General features: G+C 36.9%; 1 protein-coding gene across 1 annotated transcript in view; it reads left to right on the top strand.

The window, feature by feature from the left end:
- The first annotated feature begins 693 nt into the window (after positions 1-693).
- Positions 694-11,755, top strand: part of EFHB (EF-hand domain family, member B) — a 44,175-nt gene continuing 33,113 nt past the window's right edge. Inside the window, exons 1-9 of the mRNA XM_010585911.1 lie at positions 694-885; positions 1,046-1,108; positions 2,020-2,163; positions 4,585-4,765; positions 5,382-5,492; positions 7,500-7,629; positions 8,005-8,088; positions 9,871-9,938; positions 11,356-11,507. Coding sequence (XP_010584213.1) covers positions 694-885; positions 1,046-1,108; positions 2,020-2,163; positions 4,585-4,765; positions 5,382-5,492; positions 7,500-7,629; positions 8,005-8,088; positions 9,871-9,938; positions 11,356-11,507 — 1,125 coding nt within the window. The remainder of the gene's footprint in view (positions 886-1,045; positions 1,109-2,019; positions 2,164-4,584; positions 4,766-5,381; positions 5,493-7,499; positions 7,630-8,004; positions 8,089-9,870; positions 9,939-11,355; positions 11,508-11,755) is intronic.

Raw genomic sequence — 11,755 nt, 5'->3', positions numbered from 1 at the left:
ACGCTGCTTTCCTGAAATAATCTGCCTCTGTTTCTAAAAGGGAAATACAGTGGTTTAGATATAGGATGTGTTGATTCATTTAAGACAAACAGTAAGAGTGTTCACGTGTCCTGATCTATGGGTAGTGCTGACAGGCTTCTCTCAGCCACCTCTGTGCCGTTTTGTAGATGGGAGTTGCAGTTTTCTCTAGAGGAACAGTCTCAGTACAAAATATTTTATTAATATGTTTATACATGTGACAACAGTTGTGAAAGGGCCTGTATTTTTTATTAGAATAATTAAAGATTTAAAGTTTGATCAGACTTTTGACCATGTAAGGCTTTCTTTCAACCCAAAGAAAACTCAACCCACCTGTCTGAAAGCTGGTGGATTTTGAAGAACTTTAGTAATTGGTCTAGGAAACACACGACCTCTGCAGTTGGACCTTAATTATTTTCTCAGATCATGATGGACATGAAATAGCCTGAGCGCATTTTGTTTCCTGCCTTTCTCCAGGGGGTGCGAGGGAGATGGCGGGCAGGGCGTGAGGGGGGAGGACGGCGGGTGCTGGGTGCGAGGGAGATGGCGGGCGGGGGGTGGGGGCGGCCGCGCCGCCCGCCCCCCACGAGCGCTCCCGTCGCTGCCTCCAGGGGGCCGCGCCCGCCGCCGTTACCAGGCCGGTGGGGTAAACGGCCGCCGCGGCCCCGTGCCGCCATGGCGGGGATGCTGCGGCCCGTCTATGAGGGGAAGTTCACTGACAAGTTTCCTGAGCTGTCGGCCGTGAGTGCCTTCCCCGAAGGGGTCCCACCGTGGCCGCGGAGCCGCCCGCGTTCTGCGCGTTTCTGGGGCCGGGGTCTGGCCGTGGGCTGGGGGAAGAGGCTGGAGGAGGGGCAACGTGTGGGGCAGGCAGGCGCATTTCGCTTCGGTCCTCCTTTTTTCCCCCCTTTTATCAGAACGAGGACAATAAGACAACATCTTGTGCAGGGTGGCAGATCCCAGTTTGGCTTATTGTGCTTATGAGTACAATGGGTTTGGTTATGCCTTACTTTTTGATTGTATTGTGTAGGCTGGAAAGTTGCATCCCACTGGCGATACGGCTGCGAGTTGCCTCACTGAGGTTTTACCGAGGGTGAGTTGGTTTTTCAGATGCTCCTTGTGAAACTTTGTAATGATTTCCCATTAGTGATTGTGCTTTGAGACAAGCCCTAAAAAAAAAAAAAAGAAAATCAGTGAAATCTTGGTCTCTTATTCTGCATCCCTTTTCTTTAGAAACTACTGGGTTTTTTCCGATGTTAGTTTCTGTTACTTGGGATCAGAGAGAATTGCTGGTAGGATTGTAAAACGCTTCTGGTAGTTCTTTTTCACCATGCATGTTTTACAAAATTCACCATGTTTGCTTAGATAGGACTAAGTAGAATTGTTTTAGACAGTTTTTCTCTGGTAATACAATTATAGTGATTATTATTGGGAATTACTATTACTTCTGATGGAGATCCTTTTTCTTTATCAAGGATGCCCCTCAGAATTGTGCTTTCCACTGGCCCTTCCCCATGCCCCTGAAGAGTCAGAGGATACTGAGACACAAACGGATCCCTTAAATAGCAACTCTCCCTTTAAATGGGTAATTAAAAATAACCAAAACTGTGGTTAAAATAATTTCTGAAGTTGCTTCATTGGTGGTGGAATTGTTGTGAATCAGGTTAAAAGTTTTTGAAGTTGAGAAATGTAACATCTACATTTCATGAACTGTATGTGAAGAAGCTGTTATCCATCTTCAAGATGGAACCAGACAGTTGAAACTTAGCAACTCTCTCATTACTTCTCCTGCTGGTTTAACAAAATTAGGCTGGGCTGTGTTGACCTTATGTTCAGAATATCAGCATCTGCAGGAGCATACACATGTGTTACAGACCTAAAACATCCTCATATTTTGTTCTTATCTCTGTGGAATCACACTGAAAAGGCTGCAGTACATTTTCTTTCCCTTAATATTTTGCAAATATCTGGTGTAAAATTGTTTTTGCTTTGCTTTATATATAGCCCATTACTCCAACTAGTGTGCGAAAGTTTCGAAATACAACAAATCCAGCTCCTGGTGTTGAAAGAATATTCTACGGCAGAGCAGATGATCCTGATATTGCAGCTCATTTGACACATGGCATACAGTCACGTTCTTCACTCAGTGTAAGAATGTGACTTGTTTACTTTTGTTTAAGAATGGACTGCTTAAGAATGTCCTTAATAAGAGCAGCTGATTTCTTCATAGCCAGGGATGAAGGTACATAGCTGGGTTATTTACACTGCAGCATTTCACCGCTGTTGTGGATTATCTGAATTCTGAGGTCAATTCACAGGATTTAATTAGCATGGTTGAAATAGGAAAACATTTGAAATCCAGTGACTTTTATCTTATCGGTGACTAAACTTTTGCAATGACTGTTGAATTACTCATTTCATTTCAACATTTAAGTTAATGAACAGTCTCCTACCCACAAATTTTGCTGCTTTCTTTACTGATTACAGAGGTAAAGCCTGCTGAGCTCTTAGCAAGAGAACTGCTATCTGAGAACGTGCTTAGTTCAGTGTAATTATTATGTATTCTTCCTTATCTCTGGGTTGAAACAGGTTTTGTTAGCTAAAAAGTGATGGTTTGGATATGTCAGACTATTTTGTGTGTATTCTTCAGAAATTATTTTTGTAATCTGTAATCAAACAACTGATCATTGGTGATTTTATCACATAATTATTGTTACATTCTCTAAAAATAACAGTTGTGTTAGTAAAATACACTTTTATGATGCATTTCATCAGCTGGGCTTGTAAATTAATCATTTTCAGTTTTACAAATTAAGAAGTTGAGGCAAAGAGGAGTTCAGGTCTCAAAAATAAGTCTTCAGGTTGGAACATATAAGTCCTGATATTAGAGGATGTTGAGCAGGACATCTGTTAGGCTGTCACAGTTTAACCCCAGCCAGCAACTAAGCACCACGGAGCTGCTCACTCACTCCCCCTCCACCCAGTGGGATGGGGGAGAAAATCGGGAAAAGAAGTAAAACTCGTGGGTTGAGATAAGAACGGTTTAATAGAACAGAAAAGAAGAAACTAATAATAATAATGATAACACTAATAAAATGACAACAGTAGTAATAATAGGATTGGAATGTACAAATGATGCTCAGTGCAGTTGCTCACCACCCGCCAATTGACACCTAGCTAGTCCTTGAGCGGTTATCGCCCCCCCCCCCTTCCCCCCACTTTATACACTAGATGTGACATCACCTGGTATGGAATACCCCTTTGACCAGTTTGGGTCAGCTGCCCTGGCTGTGTCCCCTCCCAACTTCTTGTGCCCCTCCAGCTTTCTCACTGGCTGGGCATGAGAAGCTGAAAAATCCTTGACTTTAGACTAAACACTACTTAGCAACAACTGAAAACATCAGTGTTATCAACATTCTTTGCATACTGAACCCAAAACATAGCACCTTATCACCTACTAGGAAGACAATTAACTCTATCCCAGCCGAAACCAGGGCATAGGCTTATCCAACATGAAAAAGAAATCAGGTTTTAGGTGTCCCTCCTACAAAGTTTTACATTGAATGGATTGATTTGTTTAGCCTGTACTGTCTGTTGAAGACTGTTTCACTTTGCATTATTAATTAAAAATTAACTTGAGGAAGAGTTGGAATCTTATGGAGTTCGCTAAGCATGGGTTTGGATCAATTGTATTTGCTACTGCTTTTTTCAGTATTTTTTTATATAACATTTGATAAGAGTCTAATAATAAACCCTCTCTAGAGTCCCCATTACTTTGATGGGTAGCCTGAAAAATCAAATTATTTGTGAATATCAAAATACCCTGTTTTGACATTTTTGAAACTTTCTTTTTGAGATTTTTTTTTCCCTTGAAGTTGACCTAATTTTACAAGTAACTTCTATTGACCCAAGCACAGTGTGTACACTGAGAAAAAAAATTCGTCCAACCTAGTGCTAAGCTTTGAAAACCCTGCTGAAGTAATTTCTTTTGGTATGTTGGTTTAGGGTGCAATATTAGTGTATATCTTGAAACATTATCTTTAAATTCTGCATCAGCAGAATTGGGAGTAGCTGTTTAGAGAACAGATAGTCTTAACTGCTAGTCAGTAGATGTCTTTTAATCATAAGCACCAGGAGACTTCGTGCCAAAGACGTTATAACTATAATAATTTTCACACTTAAGTTTTTTGGTCATATTATAATTTGACTACAGTTTCTACTATACAGTAAGAACAGAAAGGCTACAGTCTGAAATTTTATAAATTAACAAGTGGAAAAACTCGCATAAAAATACAAAGTTCTGTCTCACAGTATGTATTTTATTTCACAATATGTATTTTATTTAGCTGGAGGTTTAGCATAGCATTGATTATTAGTGGTCTCTCAAAATACAGTTTTTGCAACTTGGTAGATAAAATTATGTCAGTGTAATCATATAAGATCTCATTAGAACACTTATGATCAAACTTTTGTTTGTGTGTGTGTGTGTGAGGGGGTAGCCATAGTGATGTGTGAATTAATAAATTTTGGTGGTTTTCCTGCCTCTTGCGTTGTTTGTGATGTCTTTAGGCAGCTTCATTGATAAATCCACTTCCTAAAACTAGTTTTCAACAAAAAATACAAGACAAAAAAGAAGCAATCTACTTTAGTAATCGTCAAGCATCCTTGGGCAGATCACATGATCAGTCTTCTATGTTACCTAAGGGCTTGGATATAATTAATACTACATTTGGAACAAAAGTCATCCAAGGTAGGAAAATTTAGCATTAAATCATATTTCTTCTAAATACAAGGTAATCTGCAATTTAGTGTCTAGCACATACTCTATGCTTCCAACAATTCCAGCTTAATAGAAAAGTTATTATTATAGCAGTTATTGAAAGGCATAAAAATGTACTAGTATTTTTCAAGTTATGATGAAGAAACAAGCAACTGAGGACATTTGGTAACTAGTAGGGCTTTTGGCTCTGTTCCAGATCTGTCTTTGAAGATTTCCCCAGAGAACTGTTTAGGTAGCTGACAACTTACCTTCTTTTTCCCAACTATTCTAATAGGTCTAATAAAAGATACTACCGTGACCTGTGAATCTTTCCTCCATAGATTGGAGCAAATCATGCATGTGTTGACCATATAACTCTTTTGCAACAGTTATGTTCATCTCAGTTCTGTGAATTTTTTTTTCCCTAGTCCCGTGTCATTTTGCCGTAAGATTCCTGTAGATTGACTAGAAATGTGGTAAGAAGTATCATTCTTCCACAGTATTAGCATCTTTTCTAAGAAGATATTGTTTAAAATTAAGAACCAACCAAACAAAACACCCGTTGCCACTACCTCCCCCAACCATATATTTATTCCTTACTTTCTAGATATATCAGCTGGAGAGCTTATAAATCCACCAAAAACTTTTGAGGAAGTGGATAAAGAAGCCAGAGAAGGACATGATCTGTACATTATGTCACACAGTGATTATTATGTGGGTAAGTTCAAAGACTGATACTAATCTGCATAAAAAGTTCTAATATAAATAAAGGTAATTGTTCCTCTTTGTGTCTTCAACACATATTGTATACTATTTTTTGAGATATAAAAACTATTACTTTTTAATACTATATTAATATAATACAAATTCTTTTTAAAAGTAATGATGTGAAAAAAATACTTATATGCAACTGAGAGGGCATGACCTGTTTTTAGAACGGTAGATCATTTCATGGTGCGTGTATTAGTGTAAGAACTTAATGAAGGAGTTGGAAGCCTGATTTCTTTTGGGTGCTATTTGAAAAGCAAAGTATTTCCAGGAAACTAGAAACTCATAGATGCCCTGGTTGCTTGTTGAGTTTGACATTGTCTGTGCTACTGAGAACAATCTCAGGCTTAAAGCCACAGACTGTGAACCCAGCCCATTCCAGCAGTTTCACCTCTGGTTCCTCTTTTTTATCAGAATCCAAACAGAATTTCAGGGCAGCTAGACTTTCTGATGGGGGAGCTCAGCATCAAGCTCTGGTTATAAGGAATTTCAGGCTGCTGAGTGGCTCTCTCGAATGCAGGTTCCTCAGCCTACAGCATCCTGCCTGTGTCTGTCCTGCAGCCTCTGTCTCTGCCCTTCCAGTGGGCTGTGCCTCCACTGCTTTAGCCTCTGGGGGCTGTACTTGTGTGAAGTGGTCTGCTCGGGGATGGTTACCCTTTATCTCATAGGTCTGCACAGGAACAGAGTGACTGATATGCAAATAGCACTCTGAAATGCAATACATGTATTACTTTTGCAGCCACTTATATTTTTCCCAGTTCCATCATTTTGACTTAGGCTGAGAGACTTATATTGCTGCTCTATAAGATTAGTATTATAATAAAATTGCCTATTGCGCTAGAACTGACAGTTTTGTAGGTGCAGGCCAAACATATAAGAAACTGCAGTACAGATATTTCAGTTGTAATAATGTAAATTTTATATGGAGATAGTTACGTAGAAGTGAAATTACAGCACTGTGTTCTCTCACTGAGAAATTCTATTACAAGTACTACTAGTACAAATTGGCCAAACTTGTAATTTTATTTCCTCACCTTTCTTAGGTGTTTTAATGGAATTATTCATTATCTGTTTCTGTCTCCTTTGTAACTTCTGTCCACAGATTCAAGGAGAGGCCAAGCCAAAAACAGACAGATAGCAAAAAAAAAAAAAAAAATCAACTATGTGCCCCAGTTTTGAACAATAACATAAAAATTCCATGCTGCCATACAGCCAGAGGGAGCCCTTATTGGAAAGCATGCAGTGAATAATATTTTTTGAAAGTTCTAATTGCCATTATTTTCAAAAGATGATTGAAAAGAGCTTGAAGAAAAGGAATGACTTTTTTTTCTGTGACAAGAAACATGCTTGCAGCTCACTTACATAGAGTACTTATGAGATATTCTTGTATGTGAAACCTCATTTTATAGGCAAGACTGGATTAATAGATTCTTGAAAAAGTAGGGTAATATCTTGTTTACAGTGAAGTCAGTGGCAAAATTTCCACTGAAGTCAACATAGCAAGAATATATCTGAAAGTACAGCACCTCAAAAACATTTTTTTCCTTTTAGCATTTTTTTTAACAAATAGTAAATTAAATGGTACAAAACTCTGCTCAGGTACAGACATTATAAAGTGATTTGTTTGAATGACCCTCACTACTTAGGTGATCTGGTATTTTTTCATTAATTCTGTTGGGCTAGTCTTTAGTCAAGCATAAAAGGACATCCAAGTATTTTACTACTGAAGCAGTTTTTGTTTTTCATTTTGCCTTTTGTCTTCACTTTTGACAATGAGATTATTCCTAACTACTTAATAAACATGGGGAATGCAAAACAGTTATCTTTAATTGAACAGAATTGTTAATAAGTTATTTGCTTTTGTTTCTTCATTGTTTTGTCTTAAGAATGAAGATACTGAGTACATTTTTCTTCCTGAGGTGTTTTATACAGGTTGAAATCCTTACTTTTTCCACAGGGGAAGCAATAAATAGGAAGTATGACTCGCCAAACTTCAGCAAGTCTTTTGTTTATGGAATAGAAACCCCTCACTTTAAAGATGGGCGAAGTGTATCCAAATCCTTAAATTGGCTCTATGATCTGCAATTGTAAGTTGCAGTGAGTTAACTAGTTAATTAATGGTGTGAGTTCTCAAGAAGAGTAAGTCTTCATATTTGAAGACAATTTTACATCTTGCAATCCCATCCTTAGCTATATTGAAGTGAATAGAAAATGCAGGGAGTAATTTTCAGAATAGTTTACCCAAAACAGTTCTACCGTAGTATAACAGCACTTGGCATGTCTTTAAGCATTACGTAAAGACACCTTTGATTTTAAATAGCAAGATTTTTCAATTACTAAATTTGTGTTTGTCTTGCAGAGGAGTTGCTCTTTCCTTCTAACATATAATATTTTGTAATAATATTGAAAAAGTGTTGAATATTGTTAAACAAATATGTGTGAGTTATTTTCATAATTTGTAGGAAGAGAGCAGCAAAAATTGTATCAAAACGAAGTGAGGATTTCAAGGAAAAATTTCAACCTCAGCTTGGAAAAGTTCTTGATCCGTAAGTAAGCAAAGATACCTTCCAAGAACAAGATGCACTCACATTTACCAAGTCTCCAATATCTTTTCTGTCTTAGGTAAATATTATAACTGTGCACTCAATGCTTCCACTGCAGCACTCAGTTACAAGAAGGGACTTTCTACTTGCCCTAATTAGGCTGATAAGTACACGAGTTACTAATGAGGGCTGTATTGTGTCTATGTGGTAAAGTTAAGTCTTACTCTTTAAATGATCTATATCTGAATTGATCGATTTGCATCAAGGAAATTACAAGCACACTGTAACATTCCCCCCCCCCCCCGTCTTTTGTGGTTAGGAAGGTTTGAAAGAACTGAAATGTCTCACCTATTATTTGGGGATGTGACCATTTTTCTTACTCTGACACTATTTTTGGTCATCTTTGTTTCATCGCCTGTATTCTCACTTTATTACTTCTTTGGAAAAGGACATGGAACTAAATTGTGTTGTTATCTAGCAGCATGTATCAATCTCAGTCAAATAATTTCATTGCTTCATAAACCTCAGGTGATCTGGAACAACTTTTTAATTTTACAAAACAGTGCTTATGAAGGGCTACAGTAGCCCTAAGGTACAGTGTTATCAGGATACAGCTGTGCTAAAATCTAGGGTTCCTGAATGTATACAAAGACTGTCTTTGCAGATGCTCTAGATTTCTTCAAAATTGTGTCTGAAGACTCACAAACATTACTGACTTTGGTAGCAAAATTTAATTTTAAGTTCAGGATCACAGACTTAAGTGACTATGGAGAATTATGCCCATGGTACCTGTAAGGAGTGAACACAAATGTAAGCCAGTTTCTCCTCTCCTCTTCACTGTGCCCTAGCTTACTGTGAAGTAGACCTGGAGCGTAAGCAACATGAGGCAGTATGGTCAGGGAATATGGGTTGCAGTGCAAGCTCAAACCCAGCACTAATATTACAGGACAGGTGCAAACTAACCTAACTTTATGTAGTGAATTTTACACCATCCACATCCTATGTGTAATATGAAAATAATAAAAGAAAAATACTCGTAGTAATTTTTAGATTATAGTGCTTCCATCTCTGTGTGTGGTTTTTTTGTTTGTTTGCTTTGTATTTTAGAACAAAGCACTCATCCTGTTTTCAATTTTGATGGAGATTTCTGATTCATGTAACAGTTTAATAATGTAACATAGAGGTAAAATGAACATTACATCTTTTTCAAATTAAGAAGTAAAAAGCCAGTTCTTTAATGTTACCAACAGCATCTTAATTTTCTGGGAAATAAAACTGGGCCCAGTTTTCCAGATTGGTTGCTGGTTTTGGTAGACACAAAATTGCATGTGAAAAAGCAGAGGTGTGATTCAATTTTTCCACTTTAGCCAAAAGTAGTTTATTTGGAGACATCATTTCAGTTGGAGATCTGGTTTGTCCTAAACATTCCTATTACTTGACTAGTATGTTATACGGGCTTTTCTCACTCATTTCTGTCATTGTCTTAGAAAAAAAAATACTTTAGCATAGAATGTTTTTCCTTTTAATGAGTGTAAATGTTCAAAAAGTTAATGTTTACATTTGGTTGTGTTATATTACTAACAGCAAATGTTCTAAACACGTATATAAAGGGATGCTTTTCTGGAATGGCAACTTGAAGCAAAGTACTGATAAACAAATTTCAGGTGAACTATGTGTATCATCCCTCATTATATAACAGATGAGCGCTTTTTTAATAATAGCATGGGGTTTATTTTTGGTATTAATAAACTTTGACAATTAACAAAGAAATATGCTTATTGACAGTATAGCAGAAACAATGAATGTTCCCCCAGGCCATACATTTGGAATGTTACTCCGTCCAGATGAATATGGTAAGTTCAGGGGCAGAATAAAATCTTACCTTGTTGATAAAACTATGCTGAAGTAGTTACTGTTGGTTGTATAGCATATAATTCTCCTAAAATCTTAGAGGCAAGGTACAGAAATTTAATGGTGACAGTAAATTTTTGGAGGGGATATTTGAGAAGAATTGAAGTTGCTAGTGGGAAAAAAATGAATGCCAGAAATAAAGAAACTTTAGGTTTTTTTGTTGATCATATTGTTTTGGTTTTTGTTGATTTTTAAAGCCTCTGTATCTAAATGTAAACAAGATGGAAATGGCAGAAAACTCATATTGACATCTAAGTGACAAAGTTAAAATGGCTATTTAAATCAATTATGTGTTTTTCCTCCAATGATTTTTCCAGCACTTCTACAAAAAGAGTAAAAATAACAAGCAATAAATAAGAACGATAAGTTTTTGAAGGTAGCAGGAAGACAGAAAACAATGAAAATAAAAAATGCTTAATTTTCTTTATGACAAAATTTTGAAAGCTAATCAACTCAAACAGTCAAATGTTGGGATTGATAGTGTTTTAACATTATGTTAATAACTAGGGAATACAGTGAATAGTTAGGCAGCAAAAAATGTAAGTGGCTCAAAGTTATTTAATTAATCAAGACCAGAGAAGGCTTGTTCAAATTCTGCATAAGCTTTTATACATGCTTTACTATGTAGTGTAATGAAATTAAATATTTCAAATGTGGAGGTATGCTTGTCCTATAAGGAACAGCAGAAGGAATTGAACAAAAAAATTCATTATTAATAAGTAGAAAGTAATGCATGTACATTGCTGTTAGAAGGGGATTAGGTGAGCTACTTCTATTTGTTACTGGAGTCAGAATGAACTTATTGCACTCTAGAAATAGTGACCTTGGAGTCTTGGGGACTTGGAAGACTGTAGCTCAGTGTGCCAAACTGTTCAAAAATATTAATAAACCTAGAAAATGGGAAGAGTAACACAAAAATAGTACATTGTCATCCTAGAAATCAATGGTATATAATTATCTGAAATATTACATTGACTTTCTCATTGGGTCTTGTAAGTATCCTGAAATATGACAGACTGGAAGTGATAGATTAATAATATATGTTCTTTTGTTCTCAACTATCTGGACATCGAGTAACTCTTACTGCTGTCAGAAGCTTTTGGAAGCAGTGGGTAGATTTGTGAAGCCATATTAAGATGTTTCAAAATTATTGATATTAACTGCATGTAAGTAGAGAAATCATCATAGGGACCATTTGATCTTGTAATGCATTGGCTGTATCAGATGTTCAGCAGTGCTGAAAATCAGCATCTTGAAACTGAAATTCTCCTTTTCCTTAAGACTGTAAGCCATTTAAAAAAAAAAGTCTGTTTTCTGTATATGTGCAACTAATTGAGGAAGTGTTTATTTTTATATGAGTTGGTGATCTTCTTCACTGTCGGGTTCCATGTGAATTCCTCCGTGGCAAAGGCAGAGAGAGAGCTGTCTTGACTGCAGTTCGGCAAAGTTTGAAGAAAGCTAACTATGAGAATTTTGACGTGTTAGTAGAAGCATTCAGGCATTATGATAAGGTTAGTGCTTTGAAAAAGTATAAATGTAAAGGAATGTGTGACATTAGCACTCCTGTGCTATGGAGACACAGACATGAAGAAACATAAGCATAGCAAAGCAAATATAGATGAAGATTGTAAAGAGAAGGTAACTTCATAGTTATTGGATGTTTGATCTACTGTGATATGCTATGGCATTAAACACAACACTATTTGGAGCCTTTCACAACAGTATTTGGAATATCCAAGTTAACAGCAGGCAAGGGATA

The sequence above is a fragment of the Haliaeetus leucocephalus genome, unplaced genomic scaffold (genome assembly GCF_000737465.1).
Source record: "Haliaeetus leucocephalus isolate CR32 unplaced genomic scaffold, Haliaeetus_leucocephalus-4.0 Scaffold135, whole genome shotgun sequence".
Lineage (NCBI taxonomy): Eukaryota > Metazoa > Chordata > Aves > Accipitriformes > Accipitridae > Haliaeetus > Haliaeetus leucocephalus.
This window is presented reverse-complemented; position numbering and strand designations above follow the sequence as displayed.